Source organism: Neofelis nebulosa, chromosome 16, assembly GCF_028018385.1.
Source record: "Neofelis nebulosa isolate mNeoNeb1 chromosome 16, mNeoNeb1.pri, whole genome shotgun sequence".
In the NCBI taxonomy this organism is placed as follows: domain Eukaryota; kingdom Metazoa; phylum Chordata; class Mammalia; order Carnivora; family Felidae; genus Neofelis; species Neofelis nebulosa.
In genome coordinates, this window is record NC_080797.1 from 3,314,781 (window position 1) to 3,340,979 (window position 26,199).

The 26,199-nt window shown below is 47.2% G+C and overlaps 1 protein-coding gene across 8 annotated transcripts in view; it reads right to left on the minus strand.

Annotated features, from left to right (window-relative positions):
- The window catches only part of MYH10 (myosin heavy chain 10), a 132,184-nt gene that overhangs the window by 75,170 nt on the left and 30,815 nt on the right, over positions 1-26,199 (minus strand). For 3 of the 8 annotated variants that reach the window (XM_058703100.1, XM_058703104.1, XM_058703106.1), the window contains exons 4-7: positions 24,730-24,757; positions 8,948-9,050; positions 8,321-8,350; positions 2,443-2,535 (exon numbers count right to left, since the gene is read on the minus strand). In XM_058703100.1, coding sequence (XP_058559083.1) covers positions 2,443-2,535; positions 8,321-8,350; positions 8,948-9,050; positions 24,730-24,757 — 254 coding nt within the window. Of the gene's footprint in view, positions 1-2,442; positions 2,536-8,313; positions 8,351-8,947; positions 9,051-24,729; positions 24,758-26,199 lie in introns of all 8 variants that reach the window. The other 5 variants (XM_058703102.1, XM_058703105.1, XM_058703103.1 and 2 more) reach the window with 3 other exon arrangements.

A 26,199-nucleotide genomic window follows, 5' to 3' on the forward strand; every position in this document is an offset into this window, starting at 1 on the left:
TACTGCTTAGTAACACACTCACTATAGTCTTTACCAAAGGACCGGATGGCAGCAATTTATCTTTTTTTTTTTTTTAGGTTTTTATGGATTTGAGAGAGAGAGAGAGCGCGCGAGACAAAGCAGGGGAGGGGCAGAGAGGGGGCGGGGGGTGAGGGAGAGAGAGAATCCCAAACAGGCTCCATGCCATCAGTGCAGAGCCCGACATGGTGCTTGAATTCATGAACCACGAGATCATGGCCTGAGCCGAGATCACGTCAGATGCTCAACCAAGTGAGTCACCCTGGTGCCCCAATAATTTCTTTTCCAGGCAAAGATGAGACAAACAGGCACAAAACAGTTTCTCCTGAATTTAAAGTGTGGCTTGGGGCAGGGGAAATCAGAAAAGACTGGTAACTTGATTTATGTAGTAAAACAAAGCATTTTCCACTAAGAAATCCTTGTAAATCTGCATGGAGATCCACATACCAAAGCTGGTAGCTCACTGTGTCTTCTATCCCGTGATACAACCGCTAAACGCAGGGCTTTCAGGAGGAAGAATTGAAGATTTAAATGTGGCTCAGGCTCAGTGCTGATGACCCAGGGGATGATAAAACCCTATAAGTGAACCTCAGCTTCCCCAGATCTTTTACAAACCCCAAAGTCACAGCTATGCTTTCTCCTGACACAGCCGTATTTGTTACTCCACTCTGTCCATAAAAAGCTAAAATAATGACCTAATGAACTTGGATGAAGCGATTATCTTACTGGGAATAAACAATACTCCAAACAAATAGGTTCCTATTTCCTCCATAATGTGGAAAGCCTCTCGCACTCGAACTACCTCTTTGGGTGCCATGGGCTGAGTCGTGTCCCATCTCAAATTCTTTAAAAAAAAAAACTTTTTTTAATGTTTATTTATTTTTGAGAGAGACAGAGGATGAACGGGGGAGGGGCAGAGAGAAAGGGAAAGACAGAATTTGAAGCAGGTTCCAGGCTCTGAGCTGTAAGTACAGAGCCCGACATGGGGTTCAAACCCAAGAACTGCGAGATCGTGACCTGAGCCAAAGTTGGATGCTTAACTGAATGAGCCACCCAGGTGCCCCCCCACTGCCTCAGAACAGGACTATATTTGGAGAGAGGGTTTTTACAAAGATAATTAAGTTAAAATGAGGTCACTGGGGCCCTAGTCCCACACGACTGGTGTCCTCACAAGAAAAGAACAGGACACAGATGCACACAGAAGACGGACCACGTGGACACCGGGAGATAGCCATCTATAAGCCACAGAGAGGGACCCCAGAAGAAACCAACCTTGCCACACCTTAACCCTGGACCTCCAGCCTCTAAAAGAAAATCAAGGCAGTCCTACCAACTCATACAGAGGGTTAGCTAGCTACCTTCGGGCTCAATGGGTCCTCTGTGATTCCATATCTGGCTGCTTCCACTAATCACACAACCCAGGCCGTCAGAAAATCAACATGAACGCCAGGACTTCACATTATACTCAGAGTAGAACAGTATGTCACCGTGATACTAGATTCCCCCAGATTATCCATGAAGGAGTCATTAGTAAAGTCTCTTTTGATGTGGCCTTGAATTGTACAAATACTTCTAGGATGGGAGGAGGGAGGAAAAACATAGAATTAACTCTAATGATTTAAGTAGAAATAACTGTAATTGAAGACCCTCTCCAATCTGTGGAAAATGGTTAACTGAATCTTGAGGACTATAATTCAAGGCAAGGAGTTTACAGCAGGCACGCCCATTTTGCTGGATATGATTTTAGAGAAGATTTGGCACTGACACGTCAATAGGGCGTAGCTGGACAGGGGACATACCGCTTAGGAGAACAGCCTCATGCAAACGGTCACAGCTGGTCAAACGGAGGAAGAGGGGAGAGCTTTCCAGGAATTAAGAAAGCCCTATTTTCATAGAGGAGTATTTTTATAGAGAAGTAATTTTGAGAGAGAAGTAATCGTATTGTCGCATTCTTCTCACATCCATATCCCCGGAGAAACAGCAAGTATGAAAAGGACAGCTGACTACACTGAATGCCAACGTGGTTTGTGGAGCGTTTACGTTCCCGGTACTGTGCTAAGTACTCCACATGCATCCTCATGTAAGCTCTGTGCCTGCTCGGCAACACGTATTGTAGACCATCCCCAAAGACGAAGAAGTTCCGAGAGGCTACCTGATCATCTACCCGTACAATACACAATTACATATGCAAATACAGGATTACAGTTACTTTCACATTTTTTCCTTTTTAAAATGCAAAACTACTAGAAGATTGCAAATTACATGTGACTAATCACGTTTCTACAGGACTGTATCATTCTGTACCACATCCTTTATTAGCCTCTCCCTAAAATCTAGGAAGACAAGTACTCTCTTTGCTGGATCACAGTAGACATTTCACTAAAAATCTGAGAAATTATAAGTTTCGGGTGCTTTTAAACTTACAAAACGAGATGAGTTATCATTTTTCACGGTCTTCGCGTTTCCGAATGATTCCAGGATTGGATTCGCTTGTAAGAGCTGCCGTTCGAGTTCCCCCTAAAAGACATTACACGTATGCGCGCGCACACACACACACACACACACACACACAAAAATAAAAGCAGATTAGGTTAATCTAACATCTTGACTCCAATCCTGGGGTGGGGGTAGAGTGGACAAAACAAAAAACTTCCTCTCTTCCTCAGTATTTTCATTCTGTTTGCCATCTCGTAACCTTTGTGGCTTTATTCTCAGTCATATTAGGCTCTGCTAAAGGGAAAAACAGCATGTATAAAGTGATCGGAAGGGGAAGAAAAAGTCACATTAAACAGCAGACCAATTTGAGGGCAGGGCATGTAAATTAGGCAGAGAATTTTGAAAAGAAAACAAACTGGTTTTCATGAAATGAAATTCAGCTTGACACTTCAATTAAGGACATATTAATACTTACACTTCTGTTTATTTTTATACTGCCTTGCTCCAATGACTGAAGGCAGACAATTCTAATAACCACTATCCTAGTGGTGGATGTGTCATTTTTCCAAGGGTTGCACATGATACCCTAATGATGCCGACAGGATGATGTCCTCACTGACACTTTCAGGGAGGATGGAGATGGGGATGCTGCTGACTTTTGCTCAAATTTAGAAACGCTTACTACAGAGTATGTGATAGAATATAGGCTTTATGCAGTGTCTTTACTTATGTGCAAATTCGGCTAGGAAATAGGTTCCACAAACAAAAGATGTAAGTATATTAATATGTGCTTTAATCATGACACACAATAAGAAGCTGCATGAGAAAGCAAGATGCTATTTCTGGCCACGGAAAGCACAAAAAGCACTACGTTCCTGGAACGTAATTTTAGAGTGTATCATAGGAACTTTGATACATCTGCTTTTTCCGAACACAAAGCTTACCCCTGTATTTTAAAATACCACAGTCAGTATTCTAGACCTAAAGACGGGATGTCAAACCACTAGCAAATGTGATTCTCTGAGCAGAGGGAGAAAAGAATCCTCCTGCAAGGATCTTAACTACCGGCCAGTTGCTATGTGAGCGTTGCATGATGAGATCCAAAAAGAACAAATATAACGCCATACATGGAGTTGGCGTTTAACTCTGGAATTGGACTCCTTCGCTCCGTTACGAGGGTGGGAAAGTACTCTGGAGGCACAGGACCCAGTGAGATACGCTCCCCCCACAGGTCTGCCCTCCAGCACTGGTCTGAACTGCCCAGATCTTCACAGGTGTTGAGTGCAGTCTGCAATGGTGTTCAACTGAAACCAGGCAGGAACCAGTCCCGTTAAGACCTGCGGGATGAACTTCCTTTCCTGGCATTTGATAATATGCTCCCTGTAGCGTTAGTCTCCCAGGTTATGGACTTCACATTTCTGCTGTAAAGCTTCCTAAACATTATAGGCTTCCCAGGGTTCTTAAACGTGGTATCCCGGCAACCATTTTTAACAACTGAGAGGCATCATTAAGGGGCATCGTTCTGTAATTTAACAAGTGCCCTTCCCCTGGTCAGCAGTCGCCCACATCACTGTGCCCACAGCTGGCATCTTGCAAAGCCCTGGGTGTACGAGCTCTGCAAAAATCAGGCTCTAGAATGCTTCTTGCCTCACTCAGCCTGTGATCAGAATGTAGAAACCGTCAGAAAAACACTGAATTTTCCTAAGTGGGGCACTACCTTTGCACTGAAGATCTATTGCTACTTAGATCTAGGAACTAGACAGAATATAGATTCCTTAGAATTACACACTATCATCCCGCCAAATCCTAATAAAAATAATTTCAGTGACATTTCACCTTTCAAATGTTTTCCTAACTTGGAGGTAAAGTATTTGCATATCCCATTTTAATACTCCCTAGATGTGGCTACAAGGAGTCTTTTCTCTGTGTGTGAGTGCATGTGGGTGTGCTCATGTGTGTGATTTACGGATTCCATCCTTTCTCCTGCTGGCTTTTAATAAACTGGCTGTATCCCCTGAACCTAGCTCAGTGTCAGGTCAAAAGGATGCTCCGGGAGTGTTTGCTGAATGACTGTGGCATCAGAGGTCCCGAAATATTCTAGCAGCATTCGGGAGGGGATGGTGCTGAGCCAAAGTTGGCAGGAAGAATCGGGTGAAGGGTCTGCACTGTCTCCATAGAACCTGCCGACTGGGCCGCTTCTGTGTCTCTGCTGTTGGGGTCACTATGTTATTAGCAGGGTTGTGGTATTACTTTTCTCCTAATGGGCTGGTGACATCAATGGGACCAAGCAAAGCTCTCAGTAATTCCTCAATGAATCACAAAAAGCTTGAACACAAAACTGTCATCGTAAAGCACACAAAAAGGGTCTTAAATTAAGAAATTACCGCTGAATTTGATCATTTCTGTGCTGTGCAATTTCACATTTTGATTAAATGGCGCTAACCTCTCTCAACCAAATTATGAAGCCGGTTATAAACCATCAGGGGACAGTGACTAAGTGCTAACCCTTCCACCAGAATTGGAGAAGCAGTGGCCCTGGTTTCGATTATTCTATATGATAATGAGAAAGGCCTTTGGGAATGTAGGGGAAACTAATCAGCATTAGCTACTGAAATTGTTTTTACAGTTTTAAGTATTTAGAATTAATTCTATGATGCTTTAAAGGTCTACCAATCATGATGAAAACTATACCCTTCTGTTTATTATATGGTATATTAATATCTACCTATGATATGATAGAGGAGGAGTTTGAAGTTGGTAAAAAAAAAAAAAAAATAGAGAGCCCTTTGAAAACTCTAGTTGAGCCAGCAAGGCTGGGGTCGTGCTGGGCTTTGCGGGCCTGACTGGGTACAGATGTAGGTGTCCCAGGGCCCACAAGAGGGCTGAACATGGGTGGCAACAGCTCGACGTCACGCTGAGAACCAGACTTCGTCTCAACTGGCAGGCTCGACTTTCTGCACTTGGGCCTGCTGTCACCATCCTCTCAGTTTGAGGCCGTTCAGAGCAGCAGACAGGAAGTCATCTGGAAGCTGCCATCCAGAGGTGGGGGACTCGCTAGTTGGAGGGGCAGGCGGGCTGGCCTGGAGGGGTCCTTCTTCGGGGACGGTTAGGTTTTAGAAATCACTGACTGGTGTTTAACTCTGCCCTAGATACAGGCTCTGGCGTAGCACTGAACGCTGTGCCAGCTTGAGGGTAACAGCGACCTATGGTGAGGGAGCCCAGCACACAGACTGCCTCCAGCTGGCTGGGCACAAAGCCAAGTAGGATTTGAACTTGGTCATAAAAAGTGTATCCAAAGCTTGCAGGTAAACACTTCACGTTTACTGCTTAACCGCTGTGGCCCGAATTCTAAAAAGTGGTTTCTATTCCTATTTCCACAATAATGATTAAGTTTTAAAGGTAAGCACAAAAGCCTGCCCGGATGGCTGAAACAGACATGGACATGTGCTGGCGAGGAGATGGGGGCACCCTCATGCACTGCTGGTGGGAATGGAGGGCGGTTCCTTCAAGCGTTAAACCGAATACTACGGTAACCCAGCTGGCCCACACCCAGGTGCCTGGCCAAGAGAATGGGAGACACAGGTCCACACAAACGCTACGCACAAATGTTCCTGGGGCATTGTCCAAGATGGCCCCCAAGTGGAAACAATCCAAAATGTCTGCCAACAGATGGATGGATAAACACAGTGGGACCTACCTACCGTAAGGGAATACTGTTCGGCCAAGGAGAGGGATGGAGTATTTGTACACGCTACGACACGGATAAACCGTGCAAACATCATGCAAAGGGAAAGGATGCCAGGATTCGGTTCATGTATCCTATGCATGACAGACAGATTCGCAGAGACAGAAAGTATGTTGATGATTTCTGGGGACTGGGAGGAAATGGAAGGTGATTCCAAATGGCTTTCTTTTTGGGGGGATGAAAACGCGCTCAAGTTGACTGCAGGGATAACTGTGTAACTCAGTGCAGTGAAAACAACAACGCCGAACTGTATGAATGTGTGAAGTTTATGGCGTGTGAATTAAATTTTGATGAAGCTGTTAAAAAAAACAAGGAATGAGCAGAGAGAGAGAGACAAATAAAGGACTCCTCAAATCAGGAGCCTCGAAACGCCTTCCCCTCCCTTGTTCTTACAACACATACTGTGTCTAGTGACAAAAGGCTAGAAATGTATACAAATGGTTCCTGGGTGCCTAAGTTTTGCCTGTAACGTTCAATGTAAATTCACAAACCAGGGATGTCAAACCAAATGAAACACCTTGCAAAGTACAGACTGCTTGCTGGCAGTCATTCTCAAAATGGGGTGAGGGGGTCCCCGGGAAGGGGGAGCGACTGTGGGCAAAGAAGTCATTTCTCGACGGGACCCTCTGCAGGGTCACTGCCGCCCACCAGCATCTCCTAGTCCTCAAGTGGGCTGGGAGGAAAAACCGAGGACCAGTGTTCTTCTCAGTCTTCTAGAAACACAAGCACAGCCCCCACTGGACTAGACTACTATTACAATAAACATGGGAAAAGCAGCCCCAGAGATCTGTGCAGAGTGAGTTCATGCAGCAGGACATGCAAATCAATGACGGAGGGAGGGAGGCATGGCCAGAGAAGCTGTCGCTGCCCGTCTTTGGGAAAACGTGCCCCCTGTCGATGGAGCCGACCCAAAGTACAGTCCAGGGGTAGGCATGCTACTCACACAACAGCGATCCATTCTGTGGTTTAAAATGACATCGAAACAAAATGTTAACAGTAATGGTGTACGGATTCCATGGTGGAATTTGGAAAACCCCGATCTGTACAGTAGTTATTTAATGCTAATTCACTAGTGACCCAAGTGCACATTAACAGGTCATTTTAGCGAGTACCTCAAAGACACAGAGAAAAGCTAATTTCTGGTCTAGAGGTTCCTTCTGTAGTCGGCAAAAGAGCCTTTAAATGTCCTCTAGGACAACAGTGATTCCGTGAACCCTTCCTATTTGTACGAATGATCTGCTCTCTACAGCTGAAGGAGAAGACAGAACGTCATAGGGCCTTAGTCAGCACAGCTTTGCTGTCTGAGAACATCTTGAGAATTTTTAGGAGGGTTTCTGAAAATCTTATCTATAGGACTATTCCTATAGACACTTAAGAATTTCTTTATATTAGTAAGTCATTTCTAGAACATTATCCTTTCCTGCTTCGTATTAGCTCTGTTTCATTGTCTTGTGGCAGACAGCCAGACCGAAGCCATCCAGTGCCAGGGAAAGGGTCAAGTCCAGGACAGATGTCCCTCTCCTCCAGGGTAGCAGGAAAGGCTCTGTCTATGGCTGTGCTCTGTGGAGCCTGAAGGGGGGAGCATTCGATAACCAGTAAGAATAACACTCCTCCACCACTTGCCCTGGATAAACAAAGGATAACTTTACATATATCAACAAGGCCCTCAGCTTAAAATACATACGGGCCATAAAAAACTTTATTAGAAATGTGTAAATCCAAAAAGGTACAACTTTAGAGTTGCAGCCCCAAACTCAAAAATTTAACGTATGGCCCAAAGCGAGGCTTCTGTGTATTTAAAGAAAAATTGAAATCGTTCCATCTGGCATTTGACACACGAAACCCTGAGGGTTCAAGGCTTCATCAGCAGGTGATTCAATGTCATGATAAAAAGGGTAAAGAAATATTCAAACTCGTCTCGAAAACACATTTAAAGCCAAAGGGCATGCTGCTGCTCGCAAAAGATGATGTCTCTAAGCAACACATTTTCAAAATCAAATTTTCTTTTTTGCGGTAAATTTCACTCACAACTCCCGGTATTTGTTTCTAATAGAGACTCGATCTAGAGACAGAAATTAGCGCAAACATTCAAGACTAAGAAGCATAAACAAAAGCACTTGCCTGATGCTTCACTGGTTTTGGCGATTCCTGCTGTTTGTTACAAACAGATAAACGCAAACGTTAGCGAGTCTGGGCCTTTCCCTAAGCGGTGAGCCACATCTAAAGCACCACGTGACCGTCCATCTCAGAGCTGTGACAGCGGATCTGGCTGGCGTTCCTCAGGGATCAGCTGCCACTTGGGCAGATTCAGGATCACTGACCCCCTTTTATTTGTACCCCTTTTCTATCATCGACTGCCCCCAAATTTCCATCCTCGTCTCAAGCTTCTATGGCCAGTGGCAACAGCCTGTGTCCATGCTCAGAAAAGACAGCTAAAGACCCTTGAGGACCATCTTTTGGTGGAAATAGGCAATCTTCAAAACACTGCTCTTCGATCGTTAACCATTCCTCCCAAAGCTTTGCAAGAAATCAGGCTTCAAGCCGGAATCGTAATTCTGGTTGGCCTGTTAGAAAACCTAGGTACTACAATTCCCTCCTGAGCAGAGGAAGTTTCTGGGTGGGAGCCGTGGAGACAAGGGGGTGGTCAGTTCCAGCAGGACACTGAGTACCTGTGCTTCCTTATTCTGGTTTCTGCAATCGTAAAAGAATAAACCGAGGCATTAAATGAACAACGGAACGAAAACTTACAGGAATATTATGGTCCTTCCGTCCTTTGTGCGAAGAAGCGACATGAGCAAGGTACTGAATGACTTTCTTAGTATTTTCTGTCTTCCCAGCACCTGATTCACCCCTGAAAGAAACAGTAACACAGGCTGTCTTAAAGAAAGCAGGGCGTCCACCTTCCAAAGTTGTAATTAACAAAATTAAACGGAGTTGGAACAAGAATTGGTAGGAAATAAAGGGGATGTAGGATAAAAACCGATCGGCAGAAGTCAGAAAATTGTTATTATTTTTAAATGATATTAAATTACCACACACTTTTTCCACCCCCTGGAGATGCCATTGAGACACAGGGAAATGTTCAGAGTGCTGTGTTTGTTTTTTTTTTCAAGGAGTTTGGGGGTTCCACCAGAGAAGCAGCATTTATCGTAAGAGGTCATGAAAACATTCCTCAGCACCAGAAACCCATCCACCGCTGGGGATTTAATCTGAAGGAGCTGAAGACCTCTGGGCTGCCCCTTGCTGCTCAGGTCCAGGCAAGGTTTTCTCGCTCTTCCCCCAAAGGAGCGCACGAGTGTTCCTACAGCCACAGCACCTTGTACATATTTTGTCACATCTCCTCAGCCACCTGCCGGCCTCGCATCCTGGGCTCCTGGGGCAAAGGGCAGGACCCCGTGCATGTGTGTCTGTTTACTGTGCATTTGTGTTTATTCGTGTTAGTTTTTTTTAATCCACGGAACCTCGTGCAGTGCTGACCCACAGCCGCTATGCAAGGTGTAGAGACAGTGAACGAACACCGTGAATTAATTTTGTGATGAACCGGGACAGATGCCACCACTTTGTATGCTTTACATTTTAAAACAAGGCTGGCACGTTTCAAAGGCTGCTTTTGATTTCTACTCAAGTACTGATCTTGAAATTCAGGGAAGCTTCTGGACACACAGTGCTACCTGAGTTCTGGACTTCCTGTTCAAATATCAAAGGGTCCCTAAGATCGGATCAAAGTAAACCTATCTTCACAATCGATAAAAATCTCAATTTGGATTGAAGTAGAAATTTTGGGGGCGCCTGGTGGCTAGGTTGGTTAAGCATCCCTACTCTTGATATCAGCTCAGGTCATGATTTCACGGTTTGTGAGTTCGAGACCCATGTTGGGTTCTCCACTGACAGTGTGGAGCCTGCTTGGGATTTTCTCACTCCCTCTCTCTGGCCTTCCCCTGCTCATGTTCTTTCTCTCTCTCAAAATAAAAAAATTAAACTCTAAAAACACACACACACCCCAAAAAGCCCCAGTGATTCTTAAATCACTGGTAAACTGTATAAAAAGATAAATAAAACAAAAAATTTCATTATCTAATTAGATGTAAAAAAAAAAAAAAGCCTCAGGGGGAAAAAAAACAAAAAAAGAAAAAACCAGGGCACCTGGGGGGCTCAGTCGGTTAAGTATCTGACTTGTGGTTTCAGCTCAGGTCATGATCTCACGGTTGATGAATTTGAGCCCCACACTGGGCTTTAAGCTGACAGCGTGGAACCTGCTTGGGATCCTTTCTCTCTCTTCTCTCTCCCTCTCTCTGCCCTTCCCCTGCTCTCTCTCAAAATAAACAAACTTAAAAAAAAACCCTCCTGAAACCCCAAAATGTTAATACACACATGGCCGACTAATAATCCTCTAAACCCGTTGTACCCAACCCAAGCCTTGGAAGTCTAATTTTTCTAACAAGCTCCGACCCTTTCTGGAAAGTGTGCTCTGAATTGCACTATTTTTGTCCACAACTTAAGTATGTCAGTGGGTTTACTGGCTGCATTATTTTCTCTGCACCCAGACACCTACAATCTCAACTGAAGAGGCTCTGGGTAAAGGGAGCCCCACTGACCAACTAGTTGTATGGCTTTGAGGAAGGAAACGGTCTCCTCCGGGCCTCCATGCCACCATTTGTAAAGTGGAGGAACTGGGAGCACCGGGGGGTCTCGGTTGGTTAAACGCCCCAACTTAGGCTTGGGTCATAATCTCACAGTTTGTAGGTTCGAGCCCCACGTCGGGCTCTGCGCTGATAGTGTGGAGTCTGCTTGGGATTCTCTCTGTCTGTCCTTCCCCTGCTCTCACTTTCTCTCTCAAAATAAATACACTTAAAAAAAAAAAATCAAGTTGTCTCTGAAGTTTATTCTTTCAGATAAACTTCAGATAATTGTTTTGTCACACCTCACTCATTTCTTGCCCAATAAATAAAAAAACAAGAGACAGAATTTTGAATTAAGTAACATTAACATACTTTTTTTTTTTTAATGGGAAAAGGTGTTCTGTCTCTCGGGTAAATTTTGTGTTTTCTATGCTCGCAACTATCAAGGACTGTGTTGGTCTTCTACATTTTTGAAATCCTGGTGCCCAGCACAGTAGGGGCTCCGTAAATACCAATGAATAAATGAATACAGGTCCTGCACATGTTTTAAGTTTATTCCTAGCCTCCCTTTTATATTTTTTATTCCTGCTATTAACGTCCTTTACCTTCTACCTGGCTACCGCTGGCACCTGGATAAGGTAATACATTTTAATTCACTCATTCAATAAATACAAATCAACCCCTGTGTACTGGGCATTCTTCTTCTTTTTTTTTTAATTGTTTTTTTTTTTTTTTTTTTAATTTTTTTTTTCAACATTTTTTTATTTATTTTTTTTGGGACAGAGAGAGACAGAGCATGAACGGGGGAGGGGCAGAGAGAGAGGGAGACACAGAATCGGAAACAGGCTCCAGGCTCCGAGCCATCAGCCCAGAGCCTGACGCGGGGCTCGAACTCACGGACCGCGAGATCGTGACCTGGCTGAAGTCGGACGCTTAACCAACTGCGCCACCCAGGCGCCCCAATTGTTTTTTTTTTTTACATTTTTAATTTAATTTTGATGGAGAGACAGAGCACAAGTGGGGGAGGAGGAGAGAGAGAGGGAGACACAGAATCCGAAGCAGGCTCCAGGCTCCAAGCTGTCAGCACAGAGCCCGACACGGGGCTCAAACTCACAAACCTCAAGATCATGACCTGAGCCGAAGTCGGACGCTTAACCGACTGAGCCACCCAGGCTAGGCATTCTTCTAAGGGCAAGAGCTAGAGCGGTGAACAAAGTCTGCGTCCTCGGGGAGCTCAAGTTCAGGGGCAAAGACGTAAAATAAACCACAAAAAAACAAATAAGAGAAGCGTAAGACATGAGGGACGCCATGAGGGCAACAAGGAGGCAGCTGGGGTTGGGGAGGAGGCAGAGAGGAGCAGAGGACACTTTCCTGGAGACTCAATGGTTGGGGGAGCCTCCAAAATGGGGGAGAACAGACCAGTGAAATCCGGGGGCGCCATGTTTGGGGCGGGGGGATGGAGACCCAAACACAAAGGAGTATCTTTGCCAGGAACGGGGCTGGTGTAGGAGCTGAGGCAACCAGCGAGGCAGAGAACCGCGGGGGCTCCGGATGCAGCAGGGACGGGGGTCGGGGGGGTGCCCCAAGTCACGGCAAAGAATCTGGATTTTATTCAAGCACAATTGCTCAATAGCTAGGATAGTGGTTTTCTCTGTTTGGTTAACTTTGTTTAAAATACTTAGTGCTTCAAGGCTAATCATGATGCTGGCGGCTGTTTTCAAACAAATAACTTTTCTCTTACGCCCAGAAATGAGCCTCTCATTTAGAGTGATCATTACTTGTCTCGAAAATACTTATGATTGTTCCTTTTCAGCTAAGTCTTGCCTCTGTGGTTTCTCCACAAACTCCTCTCTATTGGACAGGCTTCGGTGTGTCCTTAAAGCATTTTGTTCCTTCCTGGTCACACTCCCCGGGCTGTGCCTCTCAACTGCTTATATAAACTCTGCCACATTTTTTCTACTTCGGGTCTAAGGTAACTCTGACATAGAAACTATCACTGCAAAGACGAATGTATTCCAATACCTCACTACTGAGTTCCCAAGAGGGGAGGTGGGGAACCTTCTATTCCCTGTCTTAAAATGTGGACAGTAGCGGGGCGCCTGGGAGGCTCACTCGGGTAAGCACTGGACTCTTGCTTTCAGCTCAGGTCACGATCTTGCGGTTCACGAGTTCAAGCCCCGCGTCGGGCTCCACGCTGACAGTGCGGAGCCTGCTTGGGATTCTTCCTCATTCTTTCTCTCCCTCTCTCTGCCCCTCCCCTGCTGTCTCTCTCTCTCAAAATAAATAGAATTAAAAAAATTTTCAAATGTGGACGGTAGCTTCTCACATGGAAGACTTGCTGTGAAGAAAAAATACAGTTCATCTAAGGCACATAACTTGTATCCCGTGAACATCACCCATTACTGTGCACCCTTCACCCACCGTTCACAAAGTACCTTGAGTTTCTGGACTCCGAATTATTTTATGACTCTATAACGCTAGCGTAATGGTTAAGAATGTGGCTTACGGTATGAAAATGACCTACCCTACGTTCAAATCCTGTCTACCCCTTTCTAGCTCCGGTTAAGTGCACGGAAGGAGCCTAGCGCTGCCCCGGCCGAAAGGGGTCTCCCTCAGTGGCAAGAGTGCTAACAGCAACGATGAAGACCAGGGTATCCACAGAAGTATGAAAAAGAGAAAAAAAGGAACCCGAATGTGTATGTGAAAGAGGAGGCAGGATCCACAGCACAGAATTCTTGGAAACAACTTTTTATAAAGGGGAACGAGCGGCACCTTTGTCCCGGCCAGAAGCGGAGGAATAAAAGCGGCTTGAACACAAGTGAAGATGTGACGGAAGTCAGAGGAGTCAGGAGAGTCCTCAGGGAGGAGAGCACAGAACACGACCTCAAAGAGCGAGGAGCACAGACACGAGGATCTGACCTCATTTCCACCCATGAACGGTATGTACCGACGAAGCAGCCCTACCCTGGAGATGCCACAGGCTTCGCTGCCGGCCCACGGGGTGCAAGTACGAGGCCAACGACACACGCGGCACAGCCAGGAGACTGCTGGGGGGAGGGGGGTGCCCTGTGTCCTGCGCAGGACATCGGGACACATAAGACCCGGGGTGCCTCTAGGCTGGAGGTGTTCGAGTGTTCTAGAGAGGTCTGTGGCTTTCACTGGCTTCTCAAAGAGGCGTGCCATCCAAAACACAATGTCAAAACCAACAGTACTGAGAAGCAGGGGGATGGACCACGAACACGTGATCCATTGTGGGTTCTTTCTTGGAGTTCCTTCTGGACCACGGATACATTTCTCCAGCGAGAGACTCCTCCCCCAGATCTTAACTGCTTCTGTGTTTATTCTCTCTGGATGTTTGTGACATCAAATCCAATCTAGTTTCAAAAACACCCTGTGCCTGAAATTCTTGCTTCAGATGACCTCCATCTGAAAACCAACAACACATGTACCTCCCCCCCCACCCCCCCACCGCCCACACACTAGCTGATGTTTTCCTGTAGTTCCAAAGCTCTGTTCTGTTAGAAAGCAGCTTATTAGCAAGAGCAGAGGTTTTATGGTCAAGAAGGGCTTGGGTTCGGGGTCCCTGGGTGGCTCAGTTGGTTAACCATCTGACTCTTGCTTTCGGCTCAGGTCATGATCTCATGGTTCATGAGTTCGAGCCCCACATCAGGCTCCGTGCTGACAGCTCAGAGTCTGCATGGGATTCTCTCTTTCTCTCTGCCCCTCCCTGGCTTGCTCTCTTTCTCAAAATAAATATACTTTAAAGAAAAAAAGGAAGAAGGGCTTGAGTTCAGGTCCTCCATCGCGCTAACACCAGGCAGGGTCAGCTGAGGATAACGGGACACGTAATTGGGGCTAACGGGGCTACTGCAAAGATTAATGGCGCTAACACTTGCAAAGAGGCTAGTGCCCTTTCCTGGCGTATTTGCCAAGAACATTTTAAACTTCCATTCACAAGCTGATTTGCATACTTCTTTCCCCCATAATTTAGCTCCCATTGAGATGCACCTACAATAATCCAAAACTCCCCACAGTTTTAAGACTTGAGCATTTCTAAGACAAAGGATCTTCTAAAGAGTGCACAAAGAGCACACTGTGGTCCAGAGAAGCTGGCTGTGGGGTCGTGGAGCTAGTTCACGGGAGACAAGAGAGAATACCAGACTTCCACTGCAACACAATGGCTTTTCAAGTGTATACCGCACTGTCGCCTTAGATGTGTGGGGGTTTTTTAATTTTTGTTTTTAAAGCAGTTTTAGACTTACAACAAAATTGAGAAAGGCAGAAATTTCCCATATACCCCTGTGCCCACACACACATAGTCCCCTCTATTATCAACATCACTGAAACGGGACATCGTAATCACCCAAAGTTCATAGTTTACGTTAAGGTTCACTCCACTCCAGGTGTTTGTGGTACATTCTATGGGTTTGAACAAACACGTGATGACTCGTACCTACTACTAGAATATCATGCAAAGGACGATCAAGTTCCTCTGTGCTCTGCCTGTAGTCATCGCCCCTCCCTTCCCACACCCCCGGCACCCGCTCATCTACTCACTGTCTCCATGCTTTTGCCTTTTCCAGAATGTCATATAGTTGGAACTTCTCGGAGTGGCTGCTTTCACTTACTAATACGCATCTGGGGTTCCTCGGTGTCTTTTTGTGGCTTGAGAGCTCATTTCTTTTTTAGTGCTGGATCACATTCCAGTGTCTGGATGGACCACTTTATCCATTCACCTGCTGGAGGGCATCCTGGTTGTGTCCTAGTTTGGGTGATTGTGTACGATGCAGGTTTTCGTGCAGACCTAAGTTTTATTCCGATGGGGAAACGCTAAGGCGTGTGCCCGGTGGATCCTGCTGAGTACGCCTGGCTTTGCAAGAAACCACCACACTGCCTTCCAAAGCTGCGCCGTTTCGCTTTCCCACCAGAGACGAATGACCGTTCCTGTCACTCCACGCCCTCGCCAGCATTTGGCGTTGTCGCCGCCACAGACTCTGGCCGTTCTAGCGGGTGTGTGCGGCTAGTATGTGACGTGGGGCATCTTTTCGTGCACTCCTTCGCCATCCACGTCATGTGCTGAGGTCTCTGCACCATTTTTTAATGAGGTTGTTTGTTTTCTTATTTTACATATTTCTGGTACATCTTGGGTAACAGTCCTTTACCCGACGTGCCTTTTGAAAATATTTTCTCCCAGTCTTTAGCTCACGTTTTCATTCTCTTGACGTTGTCCTTTCGAGAGCAGAAGCTTCTTTAATATTAATGAAGTCCAGCTTATTGTTCCTTTCACGGGTCATGTCTTTAGTCTGAAGGACTAGACATGGGTCACGTCTTTAAATATCAGAAAAAGCATCACCAGAGCCAGGGGCCTCCACATTTCCTCCTGTCGTATACGAGTTTTATAGTTTGGGTTTTACGTTTAGGTCTATGATCCGTTTTCTAGTTCATTCTGCGAAGGGTGTAAAGGCTGTGTCTACATTTTTTTTTTCACATGTGGCTGTCCAGTTGTCCAGCACCGTTTATTAAAGGGCCTCTCTCTGCCCCATGATGTTACCTGCGAGCCTCTGTCAAAGATCAGTTGACTGAATTTTGGGGTTTTAGCTATTTAATCAATTCTACCAATTTGCTGATCTTAAATTCTTAACACAGGTTACTCCTAGGCAAGAACTAATTGTTTTAAATCTAGGCGGGCTCGGTCAGCACCACCTAGTGTATTTGTATAGGACACATGAAATTCCTTAACAGTAAGAAAAAAGTCAGGGTGCCTGGGTGGCTCAGTCGGTTAAGCGTTCGACTTCGGCTCAGGTCATGATCTCACAGTCTGTGGGTTCGAGCCCCACGTCGGGCTCTGTGCTGACAATTCAGAGCCTGGAGCCTGCTTCGGATTCTGTCTCCCCCTCTCTCTCTGCCCCTCCCCTGCTCTCAATGTGTGTGTGTGTGTGTCTCTCTCTCTCTAAAAGAAATAAATGTTAAAAAAAGTTATAAAAAAAAAAAAGTCTTTAGGAAAAAAAAAAAGAAAAAAGTCTCATCACATCCTGATGGAAGGCTAGTGTTGAGCAACCACAGTTTTATAATGGTTACGTTGCCAAATACACGTAAAAGGAGAAAAACTTGAGTTAACCAGCAGTTAGGAAGTCATAAATGTAAACAAATTACTCTCTAAAAACGGAGCTTAGAGGGCAGAATCATTTCCTCACTCACGTGGCTGCAGTGTGAATTTTAATTCTAATGAGAAGAGAGTCATGTTGATGAAACACTCTTGATAGGATCTCACCTCCAATTACGTGGGATCCAAGTACATGGCTTTCTCAGGATAAAGGAGACCCTGAGTGTCTTTACTACGGAACATGGCAGGACGTGAGAACAATGAGCACACGGGGGGTAGACGCTTAACTGGGAGCCCACAATGCCCGGCCTGAGTCCGCACAGAAAAAGGCTGGCCAGGTGGTTGTAGGCAGATGAGGCCAAAGGGGAAGTTAAGATGTTCATCCTTTTGGTGGAAAAGTAAGTTCAGAGTAAATGATTAAAACAGTAAAGGTTAAAGAGTGGCTATCAAACCACCTAGGTAGTAGATAAAAAAAAAAAATGTTGCTTCCACTTGTGTTTTTCTCTGGGATACTATGTACACAGAAGGACTCAATATAAAATAACTATTACGTAAAATTGACTAGTTACTCTCACGTAGGAAACTTAACCAGCTTGGCTGGGTGCTAAATTTGAAAGGATGCCAGTTACACGCCCTTGGACTTCTTTACGTGGTGGACACTCAAAGGCACCACAGAACATGCTACGGAACATCTCCTAGCCTCTCAGATCTGAGATACATTGTTTCCCATTTTTATATTTCTCAAGTCACAATGTAGCTTATAGTAGATATGAACAAGAAACGGGTTATTAAATATCACAACCAGTGGTATCCAAGAACAAAGGAAGCCTGAAAGAGGCTGAAAGAGGTGGGGGTGGGGATTTGCCAGGGAACTTTCTTCCAGGGCGACAGTAACGTTCTCCATCTTGACAGAGGTTCAGACGATACGAATAACTCAGCAGAAGCAGATTTAAGCCTCGTGTATTTCATCATGTGCAAATCATGTCTCCAAAGATAAAGATATAAATATTGGGCTTTAGTTAGCGTTACCTACACTGCGGTGTTTCAGGGGAAGTGTGCGGATATCTACACTTGAACTTGAGATAAATCAAAGGAAGGGACTGATAGCCCATCAAAGTGGCATAAAAATTGCTTTATTTCTAATCAGCAGCCACAGAAGGAAACAGGATCTAACCTTAAGCAGAGCCTCCTGAAAATACACCTGCCACTGACCATCATCCCAGGGAGTCTCTGGATTGGAAAAAGACAGACCAAGAAGTGCAAATTCAGCTGTTAGCATCATGAAGCCCGACAGAATCCTTCATGCTCTCTCCTTGAAGCCCTTGTCCTCCTTTTCCGTCAAGTTTAGTACAGAATATAGAAGTCTTTTCTCCTGTTACTCTACGGCCAATTAATTTGCAATCCCCGGGTGCTGGACGCGAGGTGGGAAAGGAAAAATCTCCTCTCAACACAAACAAGAAAATGGATTGATGCATGGACAGAAGGTTGAGCAGGTCAATGTATCACAGAATACAGTAAAATATTACTGGTAGAATCTAGGTGGTAGGTCTAGGATCCTGGATTCAAAATTCTTCCCATTTTGCTTTAGGTTTGGAAATATCCACAATAAGATGCTTGGAAAAGTTAGAAGAAAAGAGAAGGTACTTGCCGATGGCTACTCTGTGCTCAAGAAGAGAAAACCAGACTAGGAGCCTCAGCTCCTAAATCCAAACCTATTAATTGATGACAAACGAGTCTAAAATGATACTAATTACAAGTGCCCACAGAGGGCACGCTGGGTGACAAAAGTAAATTAGCGTTCGCCAAGCTTTCATTAAGTCTACAGCAGTCATCCCGAGTGTCTCCTGCTTCCAGACATTACACAAAGCCTCGTCAAACATGGTCATCCAAGCTCCCAAACCACCCAGTCAAGGAGGAGAGGTCTCGCACCTGGCTCCCTGCTTACTGTTCATGGGGTTGCCATCCCGACACTGCAGACAGACGACACACGGATTCTCTTCTTCGCTGGCCCACAAGCAGGCTGTAGCTCACCTCTCCTACACATCTGGTGGGGTTCCGATGCCTAGATTCCTGTGTGACTATTAACAGATGCTACACAATAGACAATCAGCCTGGTCTCTGTCTCCTGGTGAGTCCTTGGAAAGTCTCTGTCATTCATGGTGGGCCCAGAGAGCTTGTGCTAATGAGGTGACTCACGGTGTTCCAGGACGGGCACTGGCCATAATTGGAAGACCAAGCAAATGGTTATAACTTTGGGCATGTGAGCCATGTGAAACCAGCCCAACATCCTGGGAGGGGAGAGGGGCTGGAGACTGAATTCAATCGCATGGCCAACGATTCAATCAATCGTGCCTACTAATGAAACCCCAAAATTCTGGGCTCTAAAGCTTGGGTGAGCTTCCTGGTTGGGGATAAGCAATGACAACATGCTGGGGGGGGGGGGAAGCCAGAGGAGACGAAGATTTACATTGGGGACCTTCCAAGACTTCACCCTCGCGGTCTCTTCTCTTGGTTGGCTCTGATTTGTCATCCTAGTGAAGTCAAATCCAAGGGGGTAGCAACCCCCAAATATATAGCCAGCTGGTCAGAGGTACAGGTAGCCTGGGACCCCCTAAGGCTGGTGTCTGCAGTGAGGGCCCTGTGTGGGGGAGTGCACCCTGGGTAATCCGTGTCAAAATTGCATTGCGATGGATAACCGTTTTCTTTTTTTAAAGTTTTAAATTTATTTATTTTGAGAGAGAGAGAGAGAGCACACGAGCAGGGGAGGGGCAGAGAGAGAGAATCCCATGCAGACTCTGAGCTGTCAGCATGGAACCTGATGTGGGGCTCAAACTCACAAACCGTGCGGAATTTCTGAGCTAAAATTGAGAGTCGGACACTCACCCAGGTGCCCCTAAAGATTTTTTTTTAAGTGTATTTATTTATTTTGAGAGAGAGAGAGAGAGAGAGAGAGAGAGAGAGAGAAAGAGGCAGAGAGAGAATCCCAAGCAGGCTCTGTGCTGTCAGCGCAGAGCCTGACGTGGGGCTCAGTCTCACTAACTGTGAGAATCACAGAGTTGGCTGCTTAATCGACTGAGGCACCCAGGGGCCCCTGCAATGGATAATCTTTTTTTTTTTTTTTTAATTTTTTTTTTTTAATGTTTTTTATTTATTTTTGGGACAGAGAGAGACAGAGCATGAACGGGGGAGGGGCAGAGAGAGAGGGAGACACAGAATCCGAAACAGGCTCCAGGCTCCGAGCCATCAGCCCAGAGCCCGACGCGGGGCTCGAACTCACAGACCGCGAGATCGTGACCTGGCTGAAGTCGGACGCTTAACCGACTGCGCCACCCAGGCGCCCCCTGCAATGGATAATCTTTAAAAGACGCTTGCAGATCAGGTTCTAAGTAACTGGCTTTTTTGGAGAATACAAGCCAATGGAGGAAAAAAAAAAAAGCAAGAAAAGTGAGACTATTCCAAAATACTGAATTGAAGAGACCTAACTAACGCAAGGAGTGAGCCTCGACAGGATCATCGATTTTAAAAGTTACAAAAAATAGGTTGAGAAATAGCACAGAAAATCAAACACAGATTCTGCAGTAGACAGGATGGAACTGACGTTGGTCTAAGCGAGTTAGCGGTCTGCGGTCCCGTGGGAACACCCTCGTCCTTGGGAGACACCTGCTGAGGTATCTCAAGGTGTCAGGAGGTCTGCAACTGACTCATAAAATGGTTACTCATAAAAGTTGTTTGTGTGCGCAGAGAATTCAGAGTGAAAGGTATATAGCCATTTAAGGCATCGTTCTTTCCACTTTATAGGTTTGAATTTTTTAAACACAAAAACTGGCAGAAATGCATCAGCAAAAGTTTAAAAAAGGGAAAAAATGAAGGAAATGTGGTAAACATTTTAAAATCATTGAGGGGGGCCTGGGTGGCTCAGTTAGCTAAGCTTCCGACCTCAGCTCAGGTCATGATCTCATGGTCCGTGGGTTCGAGCCCCGCATCGGGCCCTGTGCTGACAGCTCAGAGCCTGGAGCCTGCTTCCGATTCTGTGTCTCCCTCTCTGTCTGCCCCTCCTCACTTACGCTCTGTCTCTCAAAAATAAACATTAAAAAAAAAAAAAATTAAGATCACTGAAGCTGGGTGATGGGTTCATGGGGGCAATACACCATTCTACATCCATAGGAGTTTTAAGTTTCAAAGTAAAATGCCTCTTAAAAATGATGCCAGAAAGGTTTTTTCCTTTGAAAACATATAGGATCACCAGTTCCTAAAAGTTCTTAATCTGTTCTTTAGTCCGTTGTCTTGGTTCCTCCTTCATTAAGAGATTTCATTCTTTTGTTTGAAATTTTACCTATTTCCTAAGTAGATACTATGTTCAGAACACCATGCCAGGTTCTCAGGGATTATTAAAAAGCAGTCACGGTAAGTCAGGGTTCCTACCTTAAAAAATTGCAAAACAAGATACACAGGACAGAAATAAGTAGACAAGAACTGCAGTATATACAAAAAACAGGGTCCGATGAGAGAAAAATCAATGTGGGTTGGACCTTACTGTGTAGGGGGGTTCCAATTTTGCATGTTCCTGCTTTTTTTTTTTTAAGTTCTTTTTTTATTTATTTGAGAGACAGAAAGTGAGAGCAGGGGAGGGGCAGAGAGAGAGAGAGAGAGAGAGAGAGAATCTGTGCTGTCAGTGCAGAGCCAGACTCAGGGGCTCGAACCCATGAACCGTAAGATCATGACCAGAGCTGAAATAACCGTCTGAGCCACTCAAGTGCCCCAATTTGGGCATGTTTCCTCTCTGGAGGGAAGGCACAGAAGTCAGCCAGGATCCACTAAAACGGGCCAGATATTAGGTGTGGGACCGGCTAGGACAAGACAGAAATGTCCAACAACGTGACTAGAAACGGGGGCCTGAGAGAAGGAGGGGACACTGTAAGATCTTGGGGCCTAGAGTCCTAAAAGCTGATGAGACAAGTAAGGACGCTGGGCGACGCATCCCGTCCACACAGGCACGAAGGTCAATTTTGCAGTATGTTGAGTTCAAGCTGCTATCCGTTCTCTACTTCACACCATACGCTGCGGTAACACCAAATCCTTGAAAACTGCCTGGTGCATTTCTCACCTGCCTTCCTCCACACCTGGAGGCTGCGCTGGACCACCCTGGTGCAGCCAGCACCGGGCTTCTTCAAGCCGCCGCCAGGGATCATGAGAAGGAACAGGGTCTAGAAACTAACCCGGTGGGCACCTGCCCACCTGAGCTAAGAATCCACCGGAAGCCAGTACGTACCAGCCGTGGCCACCGCCTGCAGAGACCCAAGTCCCCTCCCCCTTCTGCCACCCCGCCGCCCGCCCCCCAGAGACGGAGTCTAGGGGTTCACGCCCAAGACGTTGGCTCCTCTGGTCGCTTAGGTCTGCTCGCGCTTTCTCCTGCTCCCAAACCCCCTTATTTTCTGCTCCCCCCTTTCCTCTGCACACTCTGGGACCCCCATTCCAGAGGAAGCAAGTCACCCACACTGCCCACCTCTTCCTCGAGTGCTCTGCTGAGTGCTCTGCTCCCTCCTCCGGCTGGTTTCCTCAATGCCCTAGTTCCCCCCCCCCACCCCCCGCCATCCCCAACCACTCCCAGGCAGCCCTCTCAGGGGAGGACCACCCTGGTCTCCCCGCCCCCCCAACCCTGCCCCAGACCCACGTCTGGAAGAAAGTCAGTGGCATCCTCCTCACTTACCATGATGCTGTTTCCAGACAAAGCCCCCGCCCTGCCCCACCCCTCCTCTCTGAGGTCACAGCATCAGATTTATCTCCCCCAGTAAGGTCATTAAAAACAAAAACCTCCAGTCTTGTTTCAAAAAAGAAAGCACTCTTTATTCCCAAAAAACTGGGAGGGAGACGATCTTGGGACGAAGGACACCCTCTAGGTGAAATCATGCCGCGTTATGAATGGCTGGCGCTACACGCTCCATGATGTGTGCGTGTGACATCCCACGCCCCGGCCCCTGGGACCCCTCCTCCCTCCCCAGCTACTCACGCCTGTGGCCACACCGCCCGCCCTTCCTGTGCACACACCAGTATCCCGAACGTTAATCTTCGATCTCTCCGGACCCCAGCGCTCGCGCCCGACCGCTCTGCTTCCTCCCAGCTACCCCCTCCCCTGTGCCGCTGTCCCACTGTCCACGGAGGTAGCTTCTCCTGCCAATATTCTCGATTCTCTGGCTCCACTGGTCCCCACTGGCCGAACCGGCCATCTCTCCCCTTTTGACGGACTGGACCTGGTTCGAGTCCGGCGCTCTGCTGGTAGATGGTCCACAACAAGGGCCCCGACTGTCTCGCGCCTCGTTCTCTCTGCTCCCTGTCGTCTCCCACCCTGACTCTGGCCTGGGCCGCATGTCTCACATGGGAGTGGGAAGGCAGCACACAGGACGCAAGCAGGCACTTGAACAATGCGCCCATCTGCTACTCCCGGAACCTTGCCACCCCGTGAAAAGCCCGGGTCGGCCCGCTGGAGAACGAGAGGGGATGCAGAGGTAAGAGCAGAGCACTCGGCCACAAGCGCCACCCCCCCCCCCCCCCCCCCCCCACCGACATCTGCACAGGTGCAGGGCCAGCCCAGCTGGGCTGCTCGGCCTGACCCAGATCCACCCGGAGGAGCCCGACCCAGTTGCTGGGAAGGGTATTTTAAGCCGTCAAGTTTCAGGGTGGTTTGCTGTTCAGGAAAAGCTAACTTGTAGAACCCAAAGGCTAAGCCCCGCCAGGAGAAAACGTATGCAACCCACAGACCCGTGTCAGCTGCTCCGACCGCTGTCCCCGCATTAGATCCCGGACTTGCCGCTTCATAGAAGAGAAGCCGTCCGAGGAGAACCTCCTGGATTTCCAGCCCCCCAGGTCTCTCATCAGCATTTACTCTCTCGCACAGAGAACTCTCCACCGCTGACTTGCCCACCAGCCTTCACTCTGTTTCGGAGAGCAGGCCTACACCAGAGGCTTTCGGTTTTAACGTTTCCACTTCCCCATCATTCAAGTGCACCTGGCCCGGCCTCTCTCTTGGCCCTGGTCACACCCGATGCACCTGTCTCCGTGGGGCTCACTCTGCCCCCTCAGCCTTGCTGACCTCCGCCCGACCCCTGAATGTACTTTTCCTCAAGGCTCCACACCCGGCCTTCGCTCCCCTCCTTTTACAGGGCTGTGCGGATGGGTCAGGTCTCGGCGCCTGGAGCAGCCCTCTCCTGAGCTCCACATTCAGGTGCACAGCACAGCAAATGACCCCACTGAGGCTGTGAGGACCCTTTCACTAACTCCCCCTCCTCACTGAGCGGGTCTCCTTGCTCGGCTCCGGATGCGGTCACACCTCTGCCTGAGGTCACTGCCTCTCACCTGCAACTCCCAACAGCCTCCCCACCGGTCTTCCAGTCCATCTGCCATCCACACCGCAGCCAGTCCGGTCTTCCTAACAATCCTTTTCTAAGCAGATCTAATGGTGTCCTGCTGTGGATACGGCTTCGTCCAATTTCGACTCTCTAGCACTCAGCACACAAGGCCCACGACCGTCGGTAATGTTCACCGGGTAAAATGTCCAGTAGCCCAACAGGCGCACATATAAACTCAAGCCCGAAGTGTCACAGATCAACGCTGAGAAGCGTGGGAAAGGCCTGGTTTGACGGCCAGTGAACCCCCAATTTACACAACTCACATCATCTTAGTCTTAAAATGGTAACTGCCAAGGTTTACGTCAAATTCTTAAAATTACTACTCTGCACCCCCCACCCCCTCCCCCAATTGCTTTAGTTTCCAACAGAATCGAAAACAAGTCCAAACGTTTGAAATTTACTTACGTGCAAAGAATTGACTGGTCCTCACGATCTAGAAAACAAAACAAAACAAACAAAAAAAAGAAAGTGACCATTTGCCTGGTGTTTTAAACACTTGATACAATAACGTTGCAGTAACGGCCCACAGAGTTATTAGTAACTCTGCTCCTGCCCCGCTGCTTCCCCAACCCTTACAGGGCCCTAAATCCAGTCACCCTTATTTTGCCTTACAAGGCCAGATCTTTGGGGGGAGGGGTGGGGGGGGGGTGGGAATAACAGCCCGGCTTCGGAGGCTTTATGTGCCTAATCAACCTTGACGCTCAAGCCGTGTGCATAACGGCTTCACCTGGGGAACCTTATAAAAAACGTGTCCCCCAGGGCCCCTCCCTTACGGGATCATTTTCAGGGGGTTGGGATTGAAATTCCCTGTTTCAGTAAGTTGCCCAGGTGACTCCGATGGCAGGGTGAGGTTTCAGAAAGGCTTCGAGAACACTCACAACTAGGGAGGAATCGTTATTAGAAAGAGAGAGAAAAAAATCAAACCCTGAGTGGGGAAGGCTGAAGGTGGACAGACATCTAAATGAAGCGTAACCAGCGTCTCAGGTCGCGATGGTATAGGCAGCAAAAATAACAAAACAACGTACAGCAGAAGCAGAATCGCACATGACGTTAAAGTGACGAACGACCTAAATCTTTTCGAATGAGAAGGTGACATTCAAACCCACAGCGAGGGGCGCCTGGGTGGCTCAGTCGGTTAAGCGTCCGACTTCGGCTCAGGTCACGATCTCGCGGTATGTGAGTTCGAGCCCCGCGTCGGGCTCTGTGCTGACTGCTCAGAGCCTGGAGCCTGTTTCAGATTCTGTGTCTCCCTCTCTCTCTGACCCTCCCCCGTTCGTGCTCTGTCTCTCTCTGTCTCAAAAATAAATAAACGTTAAAAAAAAAAAAAAAATTTAAAAACCCACAGCGAGCCCACGGACAGGCCCCCTCCCGGCCCCCCAGTGTGGGATGTATGATTTCTAATCATTTATGCGCGTGGATATCCATTTTTGCAGATGAGAAAATGCTCCTGGAGGGGGTCAGTAATCCACCCAGGTCCCGCAGCCGCTGAGGGGTGACGACCCGGGCCTGTGCTCGCAGGGACCGGCCCAGGTGGATCTTTCGTCACTCCTATGCAGAGGCTGCTCGCCCTTGGGTGGCTACATCAGGACCCAATAAGGGTCTCACAGTAGTTCAGGCACAGACAGCATTTTTTTTTTTTTTTAAGGTAGTCTTCACGCCCAGCGTGGGGCTTGAACTCACGACCCTGAGACCAAGACCTGAGCTAACATCAAGAGTCAGCTGCTTAACCCACAAGCCCCCCCAGGCACCCCCCGCCGGCATAAGTAGCTTTTGTCGAAGAGAAATGTCACGGTATTATTAAAATAAACTAACCCATTCATACACTCTGTGTATAAACTGAGTTCTACAAAGAGCGTGTTACTGCCCAGTGCCTCA